Raw genomic sequence first — 23998 nt, 5'->3', positions numbered from 1 at the left:
ATCAGATAACATTTTATTATGACTTTAAAGAATACAAAATTAAATTGGGTCTTTTCCTAGTTCGGGTCTGTATGATACAGATACATGGCGTTAGCATTTTCAACCCTGATTATTCTGCTTTTTAGTATAATTTTAATGCATTCATTCAGGGTGGAGGAAATACCAGAGACAGAGGGCATTATGAATCGATTCCAGCTTCATATGGTTAAAAGGCAAGACGCCCCAATAAAAATATCGAGGAAAACTGCCAAAGTATAGTTGGAGTATTTTACGAAATCTGACAGCATTCTATCGACTGATCCAAAATTTACGTTTAGCCTTCTTTAACTCACTAAAAATGTGGAAAGATTCACGATATTGAGTGTCATCCTTGCTAATCCATGCTACTCTTTTCTGCATCATTCCAATTTTAGTATACAGGGGAGATAAAAAAACTGCAACAAAGTCAAAAGCCATAATTTCTAAATTTTTTTTTAATTTTATTGAATGGAAACAAAAAATGTCGGAAATAACATCAAATTTTAGAATATTTTTAGATTTGTTCGAATTGGTCAACTTTGCACTAATTATGGCCTTCAAACGGCCAATGAAACCGTCACACGTTGCCCGAATGTTGCTCTGCGGTATTTTGGCTCATTCCCGGCTAAGCTCTTGCTTGAGGTGATCTACACTTTTGTATTTTTTAGTGCCAACCTTGCTTTCCAAAATACTCCAGACACAATAGTCAAACGGATTGGTATCCAGAGATTTTTTGTAGTATCCATTACGAACTTTAAATACCAACTTTGAAACAATTCCGGAGAATAATGTAGCTAAAATCATCGAAATACCGAATATCGGGAGGTGCCGTTATATGGGGGCTATACGAAAACGTGGACCTGCACAGACAATTTTCTGTCTCAGACTGTAGTATCCATTACGAACTTCAAATACCAAATTTGAAACCATTCCGGTTAATAATGTCACTAAAATCATCAAAATACCAAAAATCAGGAGGTGCCGTAATATGGGACTATACCAAAACGTGGGCCTGCACAGACAATTTTCTGTCTTAGGCTGTAGTATCCATTACGAACTTTAAATACCAACTTTGAAATAATTCCGGTGTATAATGTCGCTAAAATCATTAAAATACCGAATATCGGGAGGTGCCGTTATGTGGGGGCTATACGAAGACGTGGACCTGCACAGACAATTCTGTATTGGGCTGCAGTATCCATTACGAACTTAAAATAACAACTTTGAAATAATTCCGGTGAATAATGTCGCCAAAATCATTAAAATACCGAATATCGGGAGGTGCCGTTATATGGGGGCTATATCAAAACGTGGACCTACATGGCCCATTTTCAATTCCAAAAGTCCTACAGACATCATATACATTTGAGTAAAATTTTATCAACCTACTTCATTTCGTTCGGAGGCTAGAGTGATTTTACCTGACGGACGGACATCGATAACTCGACATAGGATTTTATGCTGATTAAGAATATATTTACGTTGTGGGATCTAAAATATATATTTCGAGGTGTTACAATCCTAATATACCCTCCATACTATGGTGGAGGGTATAAAAATATTCTTAAAAATCTACGCCTACTCGGAGTTATTCAGAAAAATTCATCGAAAAATTATAGGATATAAAATATATTTACAAAAACAAAGCCTATAACTCGGGGTCATTAAAACATATTATTAAAGATCTTATATAATAGATCATTATATAAAATTTTGTACAAGGACCAATTCGGGACTACAATGAGCTGTTACTTTAGGGCCACCTTTCCTAATATTAAGAAAAAAATCACACAAAAACATCCATTTCATTTATAAAATATATATTTTATTATAGAAAACCTGTCTGTGTGTGTTGTCATGGATGGTGAGTACGCATAGATACATGTTGTCTTAAATTAATTTATTCGAGAACGTTTTGTGTGCTATTGTATTTAGAGTTAAAGATTTAATACTTTTTCTTGAGAGTTTTGCCTTCTTATTTGTTAACTAATTTTTTTAGCTTTTGTGTATTCGATGCACTTGTTTAGTTTCAAAAGAGATTCATTCATTAGGGTTAGGGCATTTTCTAAACAAATACAGAAGAAACTTCATAAATACTGAGTGTTTTACAAAAAAAAAAAACATGAATTGATCAACAATATTTTTTTTTAAGATACAAATCAAAATCACTTTTAAGTATTTGTTAGAAATAAAGGGACATTTTGTATATAAACAAGACGGAAGCCGTGTGTGATCCATCCCTCTCTCTTTAAACACCACGATTACTTAAATCCTTAACTCTATAGATTCGCACCAGCCAATGTTCTGTGGTATAAGCCTCCTCCAAGACATCCAATTCGAAATCTTTATTACCAATTTCAGCAGCTCTGACACGATCATAACCCGGTGGCTTACCACCTTCGGTGTAGACTTGACCAAAACGATAATAGCACATTTTGTACATTAGACAGTTGAGCAATGTTGGGGAGCCTTCCTTGTCAACACGAAACTCTCCATTGGCAGCATAGTAATCTTTTTCCTTGATATGAGCACCACGATCTGTACTGCCACCAATACGCACCATCCATAGGAACTTATTAATATCGTCCGATGAGTAACCGGTCAAACCGCCAAATATAACCAAAACATAATCGACATCAAGTTCACGCATGATTTCATAAGCCTTTTCCTCAGAGGAAGCCATGGCTTGGCCCACACGTGAAATGTGAGTATTATTCCAGGTATTGTTGTCCACAAGTATGGTGCGATTGGCCATGGCTGTTATTTGATAACCATAATCCCACCAAGACATGATGCGGGCATTCTAAAAAGGAAACCAAAGAAGTCTACATTACTATGTGATTCTGTGTTGCCAAAATGTTTATAAATCTAATTTTGTATTCAGCTTAGTTGTAGTACTCATTATGTGTCATACTCTTCCTATCAAGAATTACAAGTGTTCATCATTTTAACAATTAATTTAAAATAAATAATTTTATGTAACTTACCTCTGGTGTATTCATTTGCAGCCAATAGTAGGCCTCACGAAAATCATCGAATATAATGCGACCACCATCATGAGAACGGGCACTCAGCACAATGCTGGGTGATGAATATGCCTCGGATGTTACCCAAGTACAATGGAATGTATAGACTATCAGCATCATTGTTACAATACCGACAAAAGTTATGGCAACTTCCTTTTTAATGCCACCACTTTGTTGTTCCATCTTTTTGTATTGTCTTTTACTTTCAACTGGTTTTTGTGCAGCGGATGCCACCTCTATTGACTGGATATATTTGGCCAATAAATGGGAAACTGCAATGCCCGATAGTACACACATAACAGGTGCCAAAACCAGCATTAGACGGACCATAACACCAGCAAAATAAATGCTAGTCACACCATAGAGTATTATAAAGATATTGGCATCGGTGAGTTTGACAAAGCAAAAGTATAGGCCGGCTGGGAAAAGGAATACCAAAATCTGAAAGTTTAAGTGGAAAGTCATTAGTTTATGGAATTATTCTACACAATTTCTATTGACTATTTTAAATGGAATGCATATTTGTGGGTGGTATTCGCTCAAGAAAAAAATGGATGTCAGCGATCAAAGTGTATGTAATCAATGGGTGACATTAAGGCGTACTCATACACGCTCAATGCTATCATCATGAAAGATATGGATTTAGTAATGAATTCAAATAAATTGTGAAACTAAAACATACCTGCAGATCAAAGTAAAATGAAGACCAAGATGTCGGTTGATGTTCCGATACCGAGGCAATAATGGGAATGTGATTTTTTGCATAAGACGGATCCAGCAAAGAATAGAAACGACCAGTCCAGGGAGAAACTTTACCAGTTACCGTCAAAAGTATGCCAACAATAAAGGCCACTGTCAGCACGGTAGAAACCAATGCCTTAAAAAGCGTTTCAAAATGATCGGCTGGCATGCGGGAACGTAGATAGTCAACAAAGGCATGGATTTGACATAGACCAAAAACTCCCAAGGCCTAAAAACATAGGAATTATATTAAAATCTCGAAAATTCCACAATAATACACGTTTCAACTTACCAACATATGCTCCGAACTCTGAATGGGCTGGAATCCCACAAATGATATTTGCATAGACAAAATCGTACCCAAACAATACAAAGTACTGTAGGCAATGTACACACGATGCGAGAAACGTCCCGTGCACATCAAGGCCAACACGTGCAAAGGTATCAAATTTATGAGGAAAACATAACCTCCCCAAGAGGAAACCATATAGAAATATGCCAATGCGGACATGGCAGACCAAAAGATGGCTCCAGTCTTAACCGCCTTTATCCATAGATAATAGGTTAGGAGCATGCAGAAAATTGCAATGCCTTCATTGTCATATGAACCAGCCACAGAACGTGAAATGTAACCAGGCACAATGGAAATCAATGCTCCAGCCACCAAGCCGGCACCAGTGCTCTGAAATACACAAATTCATACAATTAAAATTACTTCCACCAACGAAATAAAATAAATTAACTATCTTTGGAAAAAAATATCAGCTAGTAGTGGTACTCATTATGTGTCATACCCTTCCTATCAAGAATTAAATTAAAATTCATCACAAAATTCGCAAACATGAGGTCGCACAAAAAACATAACCTCAAACTTAACACACAGTTTACAATACTTACATGGATCTCCTTGGTCAGGGCATAGGTAACCAACGTGGTGAGTGAGGAGAAAAATGGCGCCAAAAATACACAAACATTGCGTATGTCCACGGTAAAATTCAATAACCATAATATCCTATATAAGGCTGCCGATGTTACCATCAAACCGGGATAAATGGTTCCACCAATAATACGCCCCAATGGATACCAGGCACGATCATCGAACCAATTATGGAATTTATAGAAGCCATTTTCGGCGAGGAAACGTGTCGTGCGATAATTGAAGTACGGATCAAATTCATGAATTACGCTTTCGAAGCGCAGCACAGAGAATAAACGCGTGGCGAATGCTGTCAAAGTTACAATTGAAATGGAAGAGATAGAAAAAGGAAATAAATGAAAATAACATTATAGGGAACACTAGATTCGATTATTTGGTAATCGTCAGTAAATCTCATGCAACTCTGCACATGTACACTGAACGAATTTGTAGTCATTTACTGTAAAAAATACTGTTTGGGGATTTTTCTCGGAAATTGGACACAACTGAATGAATATGAAAATAAGATATACTTATATTTTTCTTTCAAAGAGATATTTTATCATTATTTCGTTCACATTTTTAATTTTTTTCTAAATATGTTGACATTAAAATTATATTCATGCATTTTCCAATTTTCAAATTCAACAGAATATACAGGGTGAATTGAAAAAAATGCAACCAACTTCAGACTGCTGTCATTTCTAAGCCCCTCGTCCGACAGCTGTTAAAATTATTCCATTGACAGCACATTATATTTTTTACAATCCTACAAAAGCATTTTGGTGAGAATTTTCCAGAAAAAAAGTTATTCGTAATGGAATTCAAGCGTGATTTGCTTATATTTGGCTTGAACACCACAAGTGGCTATCGTTAGAGCACTCCAGCATTCAAATGTGAATAAATCTTTTGTGTCTCGTACCACCGCCCGTTATCGTGATACTGGTAGCGTAGACCGGTCGAAAACCGCGTCGCAGTGGCCGAAAATGGCTCGTGAGCTAAACATATCGCAATATTCCTTCGGCAAATATTGGATCCGTCTCTACTTAACCCATATGAACAACATATATTTAGAAAGCAACTATCAAACAAGTGCTCAAACGATTGGGTAATTTGGAACAACTCTAGTTTAGTAAAAACTCTTCGATTTTTTCGAAATTTTTTCCAGAGGTAGGTATTTTTATCCTGATCCCGGGAATCTATTTTTTTTCTTGGGGGACGGACCCGGGACCCCAGTTTTTGACCCAAAAGTCCGGGATCAAGACCGCCTGGACCCGGATCCACTTACCCGATATGGACAATATGGGTATCGATTGAAAGCTTATGGAAATACCTATCCAACAAGATTTTTTGGACCCGGATTTTTTATGAAACCCCCAAAAAGTCAAAAAAGGGCCCATTATGGGGGTCAACAAAATTGTTTCCAAATTAAAGCTGACACTCTTACCTTTCCAAAATGCTACAATTTGTGCTAATACCTTTTTCGATAACCGATATTGCCTATATCGGGTAATTGGATCCGGTCTCGTCGGGGTCTTGAACCCGGACTTTCGGGTCAAAAATCTGGGGTCCCAGGTCCGTCCCCCAAGAAAAAAATACTTTCCCGGGATCAGGGTAAAAATACCTACCTCTGGAAAAAATTTCGAAAAAATCGAAGAGTTTTTACTAAACTAGAGTTAAGCCGGTAATTTAAACCTATTCGGGAGAGAAAAAAATTATGGTTTGTTTAGAACCGGATCTTTTTTATTTAGAAAGAACAATATTTTGGAGCCCACAAAATATTTACAAAATTATAGCCGGCACTCGAAACTTTCCCAAGTGTCATATGGATCAATATAATACCTGAGTCCAGTGATGAGTCTTTGAAATCTTCAACCAGTTCAATAAAATTCTTGTTTGAATAAAAAGTCGGTGTTGAAGTTAATCCCAAAAATATAAAATTAGAAAAAAATTTCAATCCCCACCCAAGACTAGCAATATTCAAGCCACGAACGAAGGCTTACTACTTCAAAAAAGTACAAAATACTATGGTTCCCTATCCAAAGTGAACTTGATCATAAACCCCACGGAAAGTGTAAATGGAAGCTTTGTTTCGCGTATCCGGTTATGTTATATTTCATACGGCACATTTTCCATCGACCGACTGTAAGAAGTCATTAGTGGATGAGAAGTATGCATAATCTCAATTCCATTTTAAAACAAGTAAGCAAAGGCTACAGTCGAGCGGGGCCGACCGTTGAATACCCTACAACACTATAATAAACGATACAGTTTATACAGGCGAGATACTCGAAAGAATTCCACAAGATTGTGACAAATAATAAAAGAAAACCATCAGGTTTCGTTTTCTAATTTTCGAATAATAGCAACTTAAACTAATTGGCTCATTTCCAATTTATAGGTAGATGTTGCACGTAAATGGTCTTCCTAGATCTGGAACTAATATTTCCCAAAGACCTATAATCTCTCAGAAGTGGCAAAAGATTAACATTTATTGTTGGTTTTTGACTGAAACGCATCTATAGCATTTTCAGATTAAATGAAACCTTTGCAATTCAAATGAATCTTTTTGCAGCGGGAATGAAACCTTTTGCAGTGGAATTGAAACCTTTTGCAGTGGAAATGAAACCTTTTGCAGTGGAAATGAAACCTTTTGCAGCGGGAATGAAACCTTTTGCAACCGAAATGAAACCTTTTGCAACCGAAATGAAACTTTTTGCAAATCAAATGAAACTTTTCGATTTTTAGAAGGAAAAATAACAAATCTTTTTTTTTTTAGTAGGATTAAAATTAAATCAACTAATTATAACTAATATATAGTTAAAGAGGAATTTTTATTGATTATAAATATCTATGTTTTTATAACATTTTTTCTTAAAGCTTCCATAAAACACAAGTGTAGATGCAGAAAGATTGAAAAAAGTTCTTCAAGGTATTTTTTCAAAGGACCCGAATTAGGTATATTTTTATAATCTCCTCCATGGAAAGGAGGATATATTAAATTTTTCATTCGGTTTGGAACACCTCTAAATATTCGTCGTAGACCCCATAAAGTATATACAATTATGATCATAGTTGATTTAATGATTTCCACTTATCTGTCTATTGAAATCACGACTGCTCTATCTCCATAATCAATAAAGCTGCGAAGCGGAAATCCTTTATTAGGTAAGATTAATAGTATACTATAACTATAAAAAATTGTGGTAAAGCTTAATTTCACATTTCAGTCCTGGCCATACCTATAAAGGCCAAAATTTGTTTAAATTTCTCTTTTAGCGTTAGCCATTTGGAATTTAATAATATGGAAGCATTTTATATCAAATCAATAAAGAACCATTTGTTATTACAATAATTGAAAATTTAAGAAATAATATAAATAAATGTAGATATTTATAATCAATAAAAAATCCTCTTTGTCAATATATTAGTTATAAATTATTGATTTAATTTAAAAACTACTAAAAATAAAAAGGTTTTGTTATTTTTCCTTCTATAAATTTAAAAGTTTCATTTGATTTGCAAAAAGTTTCATTTCGGTTGCAAATGGTTTCATTTCGGCTGCAAAAGGTTTCATTTCCACTGCAAAAGGTTTCATTTCCACTGCAAAAGGTTTCAATTCCACTGCAAAAGGTTTCATTTCCGCTGCAAAAAGTTTCATTTGATTTGCAAAAGGTTTCATTTAATCTGAAAATGCTATATATGAGATACAGACATTTGACTATATTCTTCAACGAAATCAGCGTTAACGAAATAGTCAGAAGTGTGTCTTTCCTACATTTGTGAATTCTCCAAAAAGTCACTGGAATGGAACTTTTCGTATTTTGGCAAACTATTTCACACATTGAATATTTGGATGGCCATCCGAAACTGCTTGGCTTTTTGCAATGCCCGTAACCCCCTTTCAAATGTGCGTGAGGATCGGGCAATAATTACGACCTGCTGACAATTTTGTAGTTTTATTGGTCCATTTCAACCCATAAATATATGGCTTCTATTCTAACCCTCATCTGATCCCCATGCAAAATTTCATTAAGATCGGGCCATAAATGTGATCTGTATATGATATCCTTATATCCTAACTACTTAGTTTTGTTAGCTGTAGAAATATTACCAAATGTTTAATTCAAAATTAAAATATGCCAAAAATATGACAAAAATTGAAAAAATATGAGAAAATTTTACAAAATCAATATTTTCATCTTTAGAGAGATATTTTTATGCTATTTTTTAGACGTTTTTTCTTTCCTGTCAAGAGGCCATTCTGAATTAATGAGAACTGTCGAAATCAGTTCAGCCGTTCTCGACATATACGAGATCTTTCAAGCATATCTTCTTTGATACACATATATATCGCACATATTTTGCTATATATCCGATTTGTTGGATCTTAACATCAATGTAAAGATCAGAAGTAACCTTGTCATGTCTTTGTGATTTCGCCGGGATTTAAAATATTCGCGGTTTAATGAAAAAATTTGAATTTTTTTAACAAAAAAGATATGGTCTATTTTACCCGCTAAATGTTATCCGATGACCACCCAAATTGGTAGGCTTCTTCCCCGCCCTAAATTCTAGCTACATGCGATTGGTCTATAATTGTGACCTGTAGAGCAACTGCAAAATCAGCAAATTTTTCAGTTTTTGGTCCATTTCAACCCCTTAATATTATGCAATCCTCTCCAAAAGAAATAGGGTTCTATTCTGACCTTAACCCCACCTACATTTTAAATTTCGTGAAGATAGGCCCATAATTGCGACCTGTAGAGTGATTACAAATTAACATGGACAGACGGACGGACGGACATACATAGCTAGATCGACTCAGCTCGGCGAGATAGGAAGATCCATATATACTTTCCCATATGGGAAATCAATATTTCGTGGTGTTACATAATTTTTGGCCCAATCAAACTTATAATACCCCCAACACAAAGTGTTGTAGGGTATAAATACTTAATGACTCTTAAACTCGAACTGTTTTTCACGAAGTTTAAGGCAACTTTATGTTCTTTGTGCTGAGAGCCGGCTATGCATTCTCTCACCAACATTAAACATTTCTCCTTTCCCTCCAATCACTCCATTCGTAATTCAAGTGGCATTTGACATTTTAATTTAGTACTTACACAAAACCGCTGCTATTATTAAAATAGCCATTTTTACAAGATGTTCCTGTTTCTCCCATGTTAGAAATTTCGTCTTTGCCGCTGGATTTGCGGTTTCAACTGCCATTTTTGCAAAATTTAATGATCATACACCCACTACACGACAAAACAAAAACCGCAATAAATTATGGCAGTTATTAATTTACAATGAATGCCGTACTGCTTCTTAATTTTTTCTGCGACTCTCTTTTGTTTGTGTGTTTGCTACCAGAACCGGTGTCTGGGGTTTTATGACAAAAAGTTTTTGCGTCTTTTCTCTAATTCACAGCCACTATTTCATATATTCTATCTATTTCTTCATAATCTTTTGCAATTTTCCATAGTTTTATCACGATTTTGAGTTAAATTATACAGTTTTTCCCAGTGAATTTAAAGACACACAAGTTAATCCACACTCCCATCAAGAGAGCCGAGTCAGACTGAAGTTACTCTTAACGCCGTAATTAGAATGAAAAGGGCGACGAAGCCGAAACGCCGTTCATTTGGCTTTTGAAATCAGTAAATATTTCTTCAAAATAACGGCTAAAAATTAATCTTGTTGATTTTAGAAAAAAAAAAATAACATTAATAAAATGTAAAAAAATGTTAGATATGTAAGCATCTGCTGCTGCATTTTATGTTAATGGCTATTATTGATATCAACACATTAAAGTTAGTGAGAATGAGGATATACATACATTAGATTTCAATTCCTTTGATTAGGCTGATGAGGCTTCGTAAAACCCATACAGCAGACTTCAAATTGATATATTGAAAAAGTGATATATTATAGTATTGTATTAAATGTTGAATGGAAATAATTGATTTGCCAACTTTTTTGGATTTTTATTTCTATATATACAGGGTTGCCCATATTCGACGGACCCATCGATTGTTATGCGACTTGTGTGCGGTGTATATAAAAATGAGTAAAAACGAATAATCTCGACTACTCTAAAACAGAACTATCTGATAAAGCGAAGTTCGCAAAGGAAACCAATCTTTTTATCTATTCATTACTATGATAAACCGTTTTCTTTTTTAGCATCCAAAGAGTTGATTCAGAATGTTGAAGATAATATAGGATGATCCATTATTTCATCCATGGTAAAATTAGGAAGGTAATGCCATGTTTACGTTAGAACTGTTTGTAGGGTTAACCTACTTTGAGAGGATTTATTTGAAGTATAAGTAATACTATTGACAATTTAAATCCAAATCCAGTCGGTTAACCCATTTATATATAAACGTACTGTAAAATCATTTCAAATAAGCATACCCATCTCTGGATTTTCTGTAATTTACCTTGTCTAGTTTCACTGCATAGAAAACAGGTTCCCAACTCTGGGGGTGGATTCTTGTTCTATGAAAATATGAAATGAAAAATAGTTCCTTTATAAAATTTTTCATTTGACATTTCTTTCCTTTATAAAAGTTTTCATTTCACATTTTCATAGAACAAGAATTGAGGCCCTGATTTGCTTATGAACAATGGATTTATAAATATATATTTTGACAATAAAGTGTTGTCAAATGAATACTTTTTGAAAAAAAAGAAAAATTGTAAACATATGACTGCATGACTTTACCTTCTTAATTCTACCATGATTTCATCTGAGATTAAAGAAATCGGAACTAATGTATGTTCCCTAAATTCGGATTTTTGATTAGTCGTCGATAAAATATTTTAATGAAAAGGCTTTGGTGATTTCAAAAAGAGAATTAATGAAAAAACCGATAACATCAATAGATAAAAACATTAATCGTTATTTTTTCAAATGTTAGTCTCCCCCAATTTTTGATCTGTCCCAGAACTTTATGAAATAAAAGAATAGTTAAAAATTGCCGCCAAGAAAATAATATTTAAAAAATACATTTTAATTATTTATATTCTGTGCTTTGGTCCCACCGCCGCCGATAAAATATACAATGCGGCGACAACGCCGTCAAAAAATCGTTCCGCCTTGTTGTCTTATTGGAATGTACATCATTATTATTATTATGGATTACACTCATTCGTAAACAACAGAGTACCCGGAGTCTTTGCTTTCTGTTTATTTTTTATCGGGTATTCCTTTGTGGCCTTCATATTCGTTTCGTTGGAACGTTTTTCATTTTTGTTGCCAACGCTCGCAACTAACAACCAAACCAAGGTAGATCTACCTTGTGATGTACATTCCAATAAGACAACAAAGCGGAACAGTTTTTTTGACGGCGTTGCAGCCGCGCGTAATATTTTATCGGCGGCTGCGATAAATATAAATATATACATTTGTTTGTGTTATTTTTAATTAATTGTTAGTACTCAAAAACAACAACAAATTCAAAAAATTTCAAGTCAAAAATTGACTGGAAGTTTAGTTAATGAAGAAAAAAGAAGAAGATTTTCGCAACAGAGAAGCTGGGAATAACATTTGCTTTGTGTGTTGCATTTAAGATTTTTTTGCAAAGTTTGCAGTGGTGTTAGTGTGCATTGTGCATTGTATACCGAGGACCTAAACAGAGATTGATGCCCCTTGATCTGGATTGTAGAACAAAAAGGAACGAATAAAAGTAATGTCTTTTAATGCATCACCTTCTCCGTCGCTGGGATTAAATTCCCCATCCGGAGTTCCATTATCTACAGCAGGTCGCAGCAATTATAAAGATATATATGACCTATTGGAACGTTTGTGTAAAAGCTTTACAGGCGCCAAAAGCAATCACAGTAAGTTTTAATTAAAAAAATGTTAAAGTTATGTCAAATTAAAAAAAAAAAATATTTATGCAAAACATTGGTATTAGTGTTCTCAATAATTTTATAATTAAAAACTGCAAAAATTGGAAAATACATCTCATTGCAGTGTTTATGTTGAGGTTATCTTGTGAGTTACCGCCTAGCATCGTTCTAAATCAAGTGTCCTTGCCATTTCCTTAAAATTATTTTTATTTCTATTTTAAGGGGATATTTTACGCCATGTAACCCAGTACATATCAAATTGCCCCTCAGCTTTGGGTTCCACTATGCCTTATGATGAATCTTCATTGTTAACCAAAATAACTCAACATCTTAATGCAACGCAGGCATCTGGCACAGCTCACACTGCATCTATTTTAAGGGGATCGAGCGGTGGTTCGACAAACAATGCCGCCTTGTTCCTGAACTTAAATGAACAATTAAAATCCAGTGTAGGTATTAAATAAAATACTTAAAAAAATAAATAAAATAATTTAAATTTATTTACAGCAATTGGAAGCACGTCAGCGAAACGCTTTGCTGACATTCCTTTTATTTATGGCAGATTCGAAATACACCACGGAGAATGGTTCTTCCAGTAATCCTAGTGTGCCACCGAGCTTTTCTCGCACACGCTACAGCAACCCAAATGCTTTCTTACCACCAAATAATACCATACAAACACTAAGAGGTCACACATTTCACAAGGCACAAAATTCCACACCTTTTGTGGGGAATGGAGGGGTAATTATTTTCAATGGCGTATAACGTTGAAATTCACTTACAAATTCTCCATCTTTCAGGTATCCTCCGGCATTTATAATTCCTCTGAAATTAATCACAAAATATCAGTTTTAAGGCAATCGAATTATCAAACAGGCAATCATAGTGGTTCTGAAAACGATTCGACACCATCCTCGGTTAGTATGATACCCACAGCTGCGAGTACCCAATTTCCCCTTAGAGCCGGTAGCATTGGTCCAGACCCAAGCAAAATGTTGGAAACGCAAAGCAATATCAATGATGACATTGTACAAAATGTCATTTATGCCTTTACCGGAATTCCAGGAAAATATCTCAAGAAAGATGTTGTTTCAGGCAAATTCAAATTAGATGTCAAAGCTAAGAATCTTAATGTTGTGCAAGCGGGTATGATGTTACGTCTAGCTGAGCTAGGCTATTATCATGATCTGGTCAAGTCATATACAGACACCAAGAGTGGTTTGTGTGCCTTGGGATTAATGGGCCAGGGATTTATATCAGCTCTGAGAGCAGAATTGACAAAGTATTATGGCATGGTTGCCTTGTTACAGGAACAGCTGAATAAACAAAAACAAACGGAAAAGGGTGCACTGCATAGCATTACAAATCGGCAGGAACGATTGACTTTAATGAAAATTCTGGTGTGGTCTGTGGATCCGTTACAAAGGCTACAATTACTCGCAGCAATTGCAGAGGCATGCCAGGAGAAGAAAGGTGGTGCTTTGGCCTCTACGGTCCATGGTTTCTTGAGTAGTGGCAATCCAATGGTTAAGAACTTGGCCAAAGAACTACTGGTGGCAATATGTGGCCCTTTGTATCAAATGCTTACCAAGTGGTTATTGGAGGGTGAGATTTGTGATCCTCATGGTGAATTTTTTATTGAATGCCTTGTTGAGGTGGGTCCAGATCGCCTTTGGCACGATAAGTATCGTGTGCGTTCATCAATGTTGCCGAATTTTGTGACCACCGATATGGCTAATAAGATTTTGGTAACAGGGAAAAGCATCAATTTTCTGTGTGAAATATGTGAGGATAAACAACCGGTGAAGGGCAGAGATGAGCTAAGGCAGTGCATAGAAGAAAATGGTGGGAATATATAAATTATTATTTAAATTATTAAATATTCTAATTTATGGTTCTTTACTTTTAGCTGAGCACATTTTCTCCGCAGTGGCTGATACAAAATTGCACTCAACCATAGATTCAATTTATTTGAATACTTCAAAGCGTGTCCTTGACATTGTTATGGGTCCACATAAATTACTGGAACACTTACAGGCAATGCGCCGCTACTTGTTGCTGGGCCAGGGCGATTTTATCGGCATTTTAATGGAAAACTTAAAGTAATTATATAATTCGAGATAAATTGTTTTACCTTGTGTTTAAATTGTCCATTTGATTTTTCATATGGTAGATCTGAGCTGGATAAACCTGCCAAAGAATTGTATTCTTATGATTTGTCTTCCATCATGGATGCTGCCATACGTTCAACCAATGCCCAATATGATGATCCAGAAATCCTTAATCATTTAGATGTCAGATTAATGTCGCCCTGTGATGGTGATATTGGTTGGGACATACTCTCATTACAGTATACCGTAAGAGGTCCCCTGGCTACAATGCTCGAACCATCAATGCGCATTTATCAAGTGTTGTTTAAACCGCTCTGGCGTATGAAACATATGGAATTTGTATTATCATCAAAAATATGGAAAGATCAGAAATGCAATTCAAAGGTAAGAATAATTAAATATGTGATACCTGTATGTCGATAAGAAACTGAGAGCAAAAAAAAAAAAAAAACACTATTCCAAATGGGATTTCAAAATTTATATTTAACTAAAATCTTAAATTAACAAGCTACTAAATCAATATACAGAGATAGGACCTGAATTTGGGTTACCCCCACCATTTTTGTTTGACAACAACCTTGATGAATTTTCCGTACATTTGGGTATTATAAAATCATTTCTAAGTCAGTTGAATATTGCCAATAACTACGAAGTTGTCGAACGTGGAAATAATTTTATTCTTGGAAACGAGACTGAATTTTGTTATACTAAAATTATTTTTTCCACAAAGGCTTCGCATGATAGGATTCGTTAATATCCTAGGGCATAGTTATAAATGTATGGGGAAGACAAATGTACGAACTTTAACACCTTATTCAAAGATTAATAAGTATGTAGATATATGTGAACATCTAATCAGGAATGATCAGTCGTTGATAACAATATTAAATAGATAACATCAAAGTCGAATTCGATTCGATGATAATTTTCGATTTTTTTTTTCTGGGCAAAGACCTGATTGCAAATGAAAAGGCAAATTTTAATTTATGATTATTTTTAAAGGCAATCAATCTAAATATAATTTAAATATTTATAAAGTCGATATTAATTCTCAAAGCAGTGGCATGGTCTGACACTGTAACAGGAATACAGCAGTTCATAATTAAGAATTCACCAATAATTTTTAAGAAGTGAAACCCCATCCCCATGGCTGTTAGAAATTGGAGGTACGGAAGAAATCTATTCCCTTTATTTTACTTATTTGGTTAATAGCTTGGCTTAAGGTCATTAAAAAACTATGTTTTTATTTTTGAATTTTTCCTTTTTTATTCATCCAATATTTCGATTTCCTCCGGAAATCATCTTCAGGGATATTTTTAAAGTAAAAAGCTCGTCTATTGAGTTTAAATGTCACTATCATTTAAACTCAATAGACGAGCTTTTTACTTTAAAAATATCCCTGAAGATGATTTCCGGAGGAAATCGAAATATTGGATGAATAAAAAAGGAAAAATTCAAAAATAAAAACATAGTTTTTTAATGACCTTAAGCCAAGCTATTAACCAAATAAGTAAAATAAATATAACAGGTCAACAATATACAACAACAATATTCCCTTTATTTCTAATATCAAAGTCTTGTGGTCCAAATTATACAAAACTTATTTCAAGTAACATGAATAGTTTATAAATGAAAATGTTATATGACTTTTTATTGGCAATCTCTATACCCAATGGATAAGATTACTAATCTAATCCTTTACTTAGTGGTCATCAGTTATGCGAAATATCTTATCAGAACACTTTACCCAGGCATATCAAAGTACAATTTCGTTAGTTTCTTTTTTTTATAAAAGTAGATTTTTATTACACATTTAAAACATTCAACATTTTCTTGTTATTTGCAAATATACAACATACATTTTCCCATATATTATTATTTTTTTATTTTCTTTCATAGAAAACAACACTACAAAATCGATTACACTAAATTATTATTATTCTTATATTTATATAAAAAAGAAAGGAATTATTATAGCAGCAGGTGTTTGAATGATTGTCGCTTCAAAGGGAATTTACAACTTAGCCTTGGCAGCTTGCAACAAGGGAGCCAATTTCTGGGTCAACATAATGTTGCCGGCAATCTTGAGTTTGCCCTTCATGAAAGCGGCTTGAGGGTTCAATTTGCCCAAACCAATGTCAACCATATCTTCATCAGCAACGGTGATGGTGGTATCAACTTTGACACCTTGGGCTGGACCTTCATAGACCTTAGCGTTCTTTAAATCCAAAGCTGAAAAAAAGAAGAAAAATAAATTAATTACATTTCTCCATGTTAAGTAAATATTGTTAAGTCATGGTGTTTGTAAAACAAAATGTTAATAGTTATTAGCCGTCGATGATATTAGTGCCAAGTGTTTGCCTAGTGCTAATGTGTTGGTTCAAGAGCCAATAGAAAACGCCCTTTGTCCCCACAGAACAAAGTAGCAGTTTAAGGCAATTTCCATAATGAATTTTATTCACTTTTCATCGAATACTTACTCCATTCCTTGGCAACTTTGCCATCCTTGGTGATTTTGTAAACGAAAACACCATTGACAGCCTTAGCTTTGGCTTCATTGCCTTTGATTCCATCGATCATTTGTTGGAAGATAGCATCAGAACCGAGAGCCATTGTTGTTGTTTTTGTTTATTTGCAAACTTAAATGTAGAAGAAAAAAGAAATTCACATTAATTACAATATTGAATTCGGGTTTATTTTCACTTTTTGGTGGCCTTTAGCACTTCACGTTATTATAAATTCATTCTATATACACACAGAGATGTTGTCACCACCACCAGAAACCAAATGTAATGCTTACTCTTTGAATGGAAAATGTTAAATGCGTTTCGTGTTAATGTTTCTGCGGCGTTTATATGTTAACAGAATTCTACTCTCAGCTGGCGAGTAATGTTATCATTTTGACATTCGTTCACCAACTGTTGTGTTATCATTACTCACTTCGTTCTGTTATGTGGACATCTGTTATTTTTAACATTTCTCATGTTGAATGACTCGTTATTGGTGTGGTGTTATTAAATCGTTTAAATAAATAAACGATTATAATCAAATTATGTTAAACAAAAAGTGAATGTATTAATAACATTTTTATTCTATATTAACCTTTGCTTCTCCTGTTATAAATATCGACAACTGAAACAAAATTTATTCTACCAGCTGTCATGTAATGTAATCAACTTTGTTATCTTTGCCAGGGATTTTGTTCTGTTGTGTGGGGAAACTGTTATTTTTGACATTTGCCATGCTCATAGTCTGTTGGTGGTGTTGTTAAAATATTTCGATAATCGAATATAGATTATATGTAAATAACCATATGTTCCTCAGATAAGATTTGCTTAATTCTTGTGCACCAAATAATGTTACTAAATTTAATAGTATTTTTAACCTTTGGTTTAGGTTAAATGATAACCACCAGGCATGAATTGATATTTTGTAGTAAGGTTTTTGATTATTGTACATTAGATTGTGCCAAACAATAATTTGATCTTTTCCAGAATCTCTAAAAACTAAAAAATATTACTACTATAACCGATTTAACTTTATGATATCGAAAAAAAATGCAAAATTAATAGATTCTTGCTCTGAGAGCATTTTTTTCGATTAATTATTAAAAATTACCAGTGAATTGTTACAAATTTCTGAATGAAATAAAACTTCCTATTTGGGTTTTTTAATAAACTAGATACAAAAGTGTTATATGAATTTAAAACAATTTACAAGCTCTCAATAAAAGCACTGTCAAGGCAAGAAAAGTGGCTTAAATTGTCGAAATAAAATGGCTTACATCTTCGGGATGTGCCTCAAAAACGTGGACGAACTTGGCCTGTCTATAAAAAATTGTGCTTTATATTTCAATGCAACAACTTTAGTTTAGAAAAAAATCTCGGTTTTTTTTTGTGATTTTTAACAGAGTTAGATATTCGGTAAAAACTTGTCGATTTTTTCGAAATTTTTTGCAGAGGTAGGTATTTTTACACCGATTGAATGCATTTTTTATTTTTTTCTTGGGGGACGGACCCGGGATCCCAGATTTTTAACCCGAAAGACCGGGTTCAAAACCCCGACTAGACCCGGATCCAATTACCCGATAGACAATATAGGTATCGTTGAAAATGAAATTTTTTTATGAAATTTTTTATAAAACCCCCAAAAAATCAAAAAAGGGCCCATTATGGGGGTCAAGCAAAAAAATTGAAGAGTTTTTACTAAACTAGAGTTAAGCCGGTATTTGTACCCTGATTCCAGCTAATGAAAATATCTGTCCAACAAGTGGGCACAAATAAATAATAGATTTTTTTTAAAAATCCTCCAGTACTCTGGGGGATCACCTTTAAAAAAATGTACAATATGTGATTTTATCTCTCCTGGATCCAGAGATATGGGGTTTTGAACTCGAACAACCCGATTCTGTGCATTACATTGATAATTTGTTTTCATTGGCTTTCAACCCTTGGACCCAGACTTTCGAGTCAAAAATCCTTTCTTGTTTCAGACACTTTACAAAATATGAGATCTAAAAAAACCAGATTGTCGGTCACGACTCTTCCCATATTTTCGTAACGTGTATCAATATTCCTTTAATACATTTTCACTTCATTAAGCCAATCATATTTTAATTGTTTGCCATCCCTTCTCTGTTTCGCCCTCTCTAACAGCCCCTGCGACCAATGGCAGCCGAGTTGGATAAGGTCCTTTATCGTCTACATCTGTTCACATCCGAAATGATACATTTTATCCATCAAATGCAATATTATATACTCTTCGAAGTTATCGAGTGCTCCTGGGCTGAGCTTCAAGAAAAAGTGCAAAATGCCAAGGCCTTGGACGACATACTCAATGCTCATGATGAATTTTTGACCACCATCAAATGTGGAGCATTTTTAGATTCGAATTCTGGTGATCTATGTCACAATATGGAAACCGTGTACGAGGCCATTGTGCGTCTGGAAGTGTGGCAAGATAAATTCTATGAGCTATGCTTTCGTGAATTGAATTCGCGCAAAGAATTCGATAAAGATGTACTGGAGTCAGAGAAATTGGGTAAATTTGGTGTAACGGCTGAAAAGAAATTGGAGCGAGATCAAGAACATAAAATATTCGAACAAACTCTTAGCAGTTATCACAAATCATTGGAGAATATTGGTGGTGATTATGAGGCGGCAGTACGTTGCTTTTTGCTGGCCCTCAATTCGAATAATGATCATAATTTGCAATTGTTTGGCATACGTTTGGATTTCAACGAGTACTATAAGAAGCGAGATCAACGTCTGGGTGTACCCTTGACATTTGAACACATGCGTATGAGTAATATTTATTTTAATAACAGTAAAAGCCTATTGGGTAGTCGCATAAATTGACAGCACCACCAGGAACAGCAGGAGAACGAGAAGAAGAATTTCGATGATGATGATGATAATGCCCAGGATACGGCTGCCAACATTTTGCCTTCATCTATCGTTGATAATAATAACGATAGCAATTTCACCTTTCAACGATCCTCGTCAACGGAACATGGTGCACATTTATTAAATTCTTGTTGTCTTCACAATGGAAAGAAGAGGGGCGATAAAGACAACTTAACCGAGGAAACCCAATTACTTAAATTTCTTCTCGAAAGATATCGCCATTTATGTAGTAGTGACACTAGCTTTAAGACTCAGCCTTATGAACAAATTACCTGCTTGCAAAGAAAAGAGAATACAAAACAATATGCTTATGCCGCCAATAACAGAGATGATGATGGTGATACTGGTGCAGATACTTATAGTAACGATAACGATGGTAATATGAAACGTCCTTTGATTTTAAATGAAAATCGATTTTATGAGCCTAGAAAAGAAATGATTTTACAAACATGTTGTCGTATATTGTAAAACCAGAGCAAAGAAACAAAAAATGTAAGGAAGAAGACAAAAAAAAAAAAAGAATAAAATAACTAAAATGTTTGGAATCTCTTAAAATTAAATTAAAGAAGGATTAATTATTGGCTATAACATGTTAATTTAGCATTGTTTTCCCATTAGTTCCATTATTTATTTGAAAAAAAGAAAGGAATCAACAAGTATTTGCATTTTTGGTATTCGGGCCTTTGTTCCGAAATTGATTCGCAACCATTTCTTTAAAATCAAAAATATTTAATTATCATTTGCCTTGATACTTTTGTATTGTATTATTAATGTCTTGTTGGTAATTATTTTAACGAACAGGTTGTATTAAATTCAATTGTGTTTTTTCCTATATTCAAATAAAATGCAGAGTGAAGTTTAGTATTTCCATTCGAAAGACAAATTGGAATATTTATATTAGAATAAAAACTTCCCAATAGTACCAGGAATTTTCTGAATATCATTTAATAATCTTTCTCTCCCCCTCATTCTGGCCCATGGTATCGCACGTACAAGACCTAATTGTCTCAAATAAAAAATATAAAGTATTTTGAATTAGATTATACCTTTCCAAGGTTTAGTGCCAATTTTTTGAGAAGTATTTTTAGATTATATTGCTAACTTTCTGAAAATCAATTATTTTTCTCTTACCTTCTCCCCTTTCTCTCTATTTGGTTAAAGAATCTTTCAATTTGAAAACATTTCTCACCATCGGGGTGTATTTCAAATAAAAATCTTCTTTTAACAACATTTTCAAATGCTGTTAATTTTTTTATACTATTTTCTGAAAGAAAATTATTTTCTTTTTCCCACTTTCCCATTGTCCTTTTTAGGAAACCTTATTTTAATCAATTTTTTGAATTTTTTTAGATTGCTATCGTATAAATTGTCTATTTTGTGAAAATTAATTATCTTCTCTCTCCCTCTCTTGGGTTATAGAACCTTTCAATTTGAAAACAATTCTCCCCCTAACGTTTAGCAAGACCGGTCAGTGAGTCGCAATTTTATGTTCTCCCAATTTTGTTACTCTCTGAGTACATAGCTTTTCAATGGATCTAATTGAGATAATAACAGTTGCCTACTTTTGCCTGGTCTTGCTTTAATGTTTTTACATGAATATCTTTAAAGAACATTTTATACAATGTTTTAAACTATTTTCAAAAAAAGAAAAAACACTGTAATAATCTACATGCCTGATTTGCATTGTATTTTATTCTCTATATAATTATTTAAATCACTCAAATTACCCCTTGCCCACCTTTTAGTTTTAATAATTGTTTGAAAAAATAATAATAATTTTGAAATATATAAAATATCTTCTAAATATGCATACTTTTTGCGTTTATTCTACACTAGATTAGGAATAAATCTGAATTAATTTTACTTAATTTAGTTACGTCCTTTTTGTATAATGTAAAACAAAATTATATTTTCATATGGCACAATTGTTGTTTGTTATTAATAATTTTTTTGTAATTTAAACCCCAATTTAAAAAAAGTATTATTAATGAATATTACTAATAAGTATCATTGTTTGTTTCGAAACAATGTGCTCAATAACAATTTATTTTGAAATGGCAATAAAAATACAAAATTTATTTAAAACAATAGAAACATTTTTTTTGTTTGAAAAATTCAATTCGTCATGGAAGTCTTTTAGAAGAAGTACAATTAAAAAAGAGAATGGAAAAGGAAAAGTCTGTTGTTTGCACAGATTGGGCAGCACCATCGCACTCAGCACGCGCCATCCAAGAATGGTTACAAAATGAGGTTCCTCGCTTGGACTTTTGTGTCTGGAGTATTTAGGAAAGCCAAGTTGGCACTAAAAAATACCAAAGTGTCGATCACCTCAAGCAAGCGCTTCGCCGGGAATGGGCCAAAATACCGCAGAGCAACATTTGGGCAGCGTGTGACGTGGTTTCATTGGGCGTTTGAGGACCATAATTCGTGGTAAAGGTGATTAATTTGAACAAATCTAAACCTATTCTAAAATTTGTTGTTATTTCCGAAATTTTTTGCTTTCATTCAATAACATTAAAAAAATATGTAAAAAGAAGTAAGCAAAGGCTACAGTCGAGCGGGGCCGACCGTAGAATACCCTACAACAATATAATAAACGATACAGTTTATATAGGCGATATACTCGAAAGAATTCCACAATATATTGTGACAAATAATAAAAGAAAACCATCAGGTTTCGTTCTCTAATTTTCGAATAATAGCAACTTAAACTAATTTGCTCATTTTCAATTTATTGGTAGATGTTGCACGTAAATGGTCTTCCTAGATCTGGAACCAGTATTTCCCAAAGACCTATAATCTCTCAGAAGTGGCAAAAGATTAACATTTATTATTGGTTTTTGACTGAAACGCATCTATATGAGATACAGCTATTTGACTATATTCTTCAACGAAATCAGCGTTAACGAAATAGTCAGAAGTGCGTCTTTCCTGTATTTGTGAATTCTCCAAAAAGTCACTGGAATGGAAATTTTCGTATTTTGTCTACAAAAGTTGGCAAACTATTTCACACATTGAATATTTTTGGATGGCCATCCAAAACTGCTTGGCTTTTGCAATGTCCGGTAACCCCCATTCAAATGTGCGTGAGGATCGGGCGATAATTACGACCTGCTGACAATTTTGCAGTTTTTTGATCCATTTCAACCCCGATCATCTCCAAAAAGAGTAGGCTACAATTCTGACCCTCATCTTATCCCCATGCGAAATTTCGTAAGGATCGGGCCATAAATGCGATCTATATATGATATCCTGAAATACTAACTACTTAGTTTTGTTAGTTGTATAAATATTACCGAATGTTTAATTCAAAATGAAAATATGCCAAAAATATGACAAAATTGAAAAAATATGAGAAAATTTTACAAAATCAATATTTTCATCTTTAGAGAGATATTTTTATGCGATTTTTTTAGACGTTTTTTCTTTCCTGCCAAGAGGCCATTCTGAATTAATGAGAACTGTCGAAATCAGTTCAGCCGTTCTCGACATATAAGAGATTTTTCAAGCATATCTTCTTTGATAGACATATATATCGCACATATTTTGCTATATATCCGATTTGATGGATTTTAACATCAATGTAAAGATCAGAAGTAACCTTGTCATGGCTTTGTGATTTCGCCAGGATTTAAAATATTCGCGGTTTAATGAAAATTTTTGAATTTGTTCAACACAAAATATATGGTCTATTTTACCCGCTAAATATTATCCGATGACCACCCAAATTGGTAGGCTTCTTCCCCGCCCTAAACTCTAGCTACATGCGAAATTGCGACCTGTATAGCTTCTGCAAAATCCGAAATTTTTTCAGTATTTGGTCCATTTCAACCCCTAAATATTATGCGATCATCTCCAAAAGAAATAGGGTTCTATTCTGACCTTAACCCCACCTCCATTTTCAATTTCGTGAGGATC

At 34.0% G+C, this 23998-nt stretch overlaps 3 protein-coding genes and 3 non-coding genes across 8 annotated transcripts; 1 reads left to right on the top strand and 5 right to left on the bottom strand.

The window, feature by feature from the left end:
• Positions 1–333: 333 nt before the first annotated feature.
• Positions 334–436, bottom strand: LOC131805785 (U6 spliceosomal RNA). The gene has a single exon (XR_009343826.1). It is a non-coding gene; the product is annotated as a U6 spliceosomal RNA (small nuclear RNA).
• Positions 437–1821: 1385 nt separating this feature from the next.
• LOC101897059 (dolichyl-diphosphooligosaccharide--protein glycosyltransferase subunit STT3A) lies at positions 1822–10277 on the bottom strand. Its single transcript, XM_005185934.4, has 6 exons — positions 9828–10277; positions 4683–5011; positions 4078–4467; positions 3727–4014; positions 3006–3485; positions 1822–2821 (listed from the first exon to the last, which is right to left on the bottom strand). Exons 1-6 carry the CDS (start codon positions 9931–9933, stop codon positions 2267–2269), a joined length of 2148 nt encoding a protein of 715 aa, XP_005185991.2. The 5' UTR covers positions 9934–10277; the 3' UTR covers positions 1822–2266.
• Positions 2892–2971, bottom strand: LOC131805786 (small nucleolar RNA Me28S-U3344). Its single transcript, XR_009343827.1, has one exon. It is a non-coding gene; the product is annotated as a small nucleolar RNA Me28S-U3344 (small nucleolar RNA).
• Positions 4540–4620, bottom strand: LOC131805787 (small nucleolar RNA Me28S-U3344). Its single transcript, XR_009343828.1, has one exon. It is a non-coding gene; the product is annotated as a small nucleolar RNA Me28S-U3344 (small nucleolar RNA).
• A 1799-nt stretch (positions 10278–12076) lies between the features above and the next one.
• On the top strand, positions 12077–20625 carry LOC101896888 (gamma-tubulin complex component 3). Of its 2 annotated transcripts, none has more exons than XM_005185933.4 (7): positions 12077–12552; positions 12787–13013; positions 13072–13305; positions 13365–14409; positions 14474–14666; positions 14738–15059; positions 19331–20625. In XM_005185933.4, exons 1-7 carry the CDS (start codon positions 12402–12404, stop codon positions 20030–20032), a joined length of 2874 nt encoding a protein of 957 aa, XP_005185990.2. In that variant the 5' UTR covers positions 12077–12401; the 3' UTR covers positions 20033–20625. The 2 variants fall into 2 exon arrangements, with proteins under 2 accessions (XP_005185990.2, XP_019893190.2); XM_020037631.2 differs by lacking the exon at positions 12077–12552 and adding an exon at positions 12626–12709.
• Positions 16452–17609, bottom strand: LOC101896585 (peroxisomal multifunctional enzyme type 2). Of its 2 annotated transcripts, none has more exons than XM_005185931.4 (3): positions 17476–17609; positions 17156–17314; positions 16452–16907 (listed from the first exon to the last, which is right to left on the bottom strand). In XM_005185931.4, exons 2-3 carry the CDS (start codon positions 17286–17288, stop codon positions 16690–16692), a joined length of 351 nt encoding a protein of 116 aa, XP_005185988.1. In that variant the 5' UTR covers positions 17289–17314; positions 17476–17609; the 3' UTR covers positions 16452–16689. The 2 variants fall into 2 exon arrangements, with proteins under 2 accessions (XP_005185988.1, XP_005185989.1); XM_005185932.3 differs by having other exon boundaries at positions 17433–17519.
• Positions 20626–23998: the final 3373 nt, after the last annotated feature.

Source organism: Musca domestica, unplaced genomic scaffold (genome assembly GCF_030504385.1).
Source record: "Musca domestica strain aabys unplaced genomic scaffold, Musca_domestica.polishedcontigs.V.1.1 60, whole genome shotgun sequence".
In the NCBI taxonomy this organism is placed as follows: Eukaryota; Metazoa; Arthropoda; class Insecta; order Diptera; family Muscidae; genus Musca; species Musca domestica.
Note: the sequence above shows the minus strand (reverse complement) of the source record. Positions and strands in the feature narration are given on the sequence as shown.

What these genes read in the sequence shown, in the direction of transcription:
- LOC101897059 (XM_005185934.4), bottom strand. Translation starts at nt 9,933, where the DNA reads ATGGCAGTTGAAACCGCAAATCCAGCGGCAAAGACGAAATTTCTAACA. An exon ending in AGAGTTCGGAGCATATGTTG is followed by an intron (nt 4,015 to 4,077) that starts GTAAGTTGAAAC and finishes CTATGTTTTTAG; the next exon opens with GCCTTGGGAGTTTTTGGTCT. An exon ending in CATTTTACTTTGATCTGCAG is followed by an intron (nt 3,486 to 3,726) that starts GTATGTTTTAGT and finishes TTAAACTTTCAG; the next exon opens with ATTTTGGTATTCCTTTTCCC.
- LOC101896888 (XM_005185933.4), top strand. Translation starts at nt 12,402, where the DNA reads ATGTCTTTTAATGCATCACCTTCTCCGTCGCTGGGATTAAATTCCCCA. An exon ending in AGGCGCCAAAAGCAATCACA is followed by an intron (nt 12,553 to 12,786) that starts GTAAGTTTTAAT and finishes TTCTATTTTAAG; the next exon opens with GGGATATTTTACGCCATGTA. An exon ending in CTTTTGTGGGGAATGGAGGG is followed by an intron (nt 13,306 to 13,364) that starts GTAATTATTTTC and finishes TCCATCTTTCAG; the next exon opens with GTATCCTCCGGCATTTATAA.
- LOC101896585 (XM_005185931.4), bottom strand. Translation starts at nt 17,288, where the DNA reads ATGGCTCTCGGTTCTGATGCTATCTTCCAACAAATGATCGATGGAATC. An exon ending in CAAAGTTGCCAAGGAATGGA is followed by an intron (nt 16,908 to 17,155) that starts GTAAGTATTCGA and finishes TCTTTTTTTCAG; the next exon opens with CTTTGGATTTAAAGAACGCT.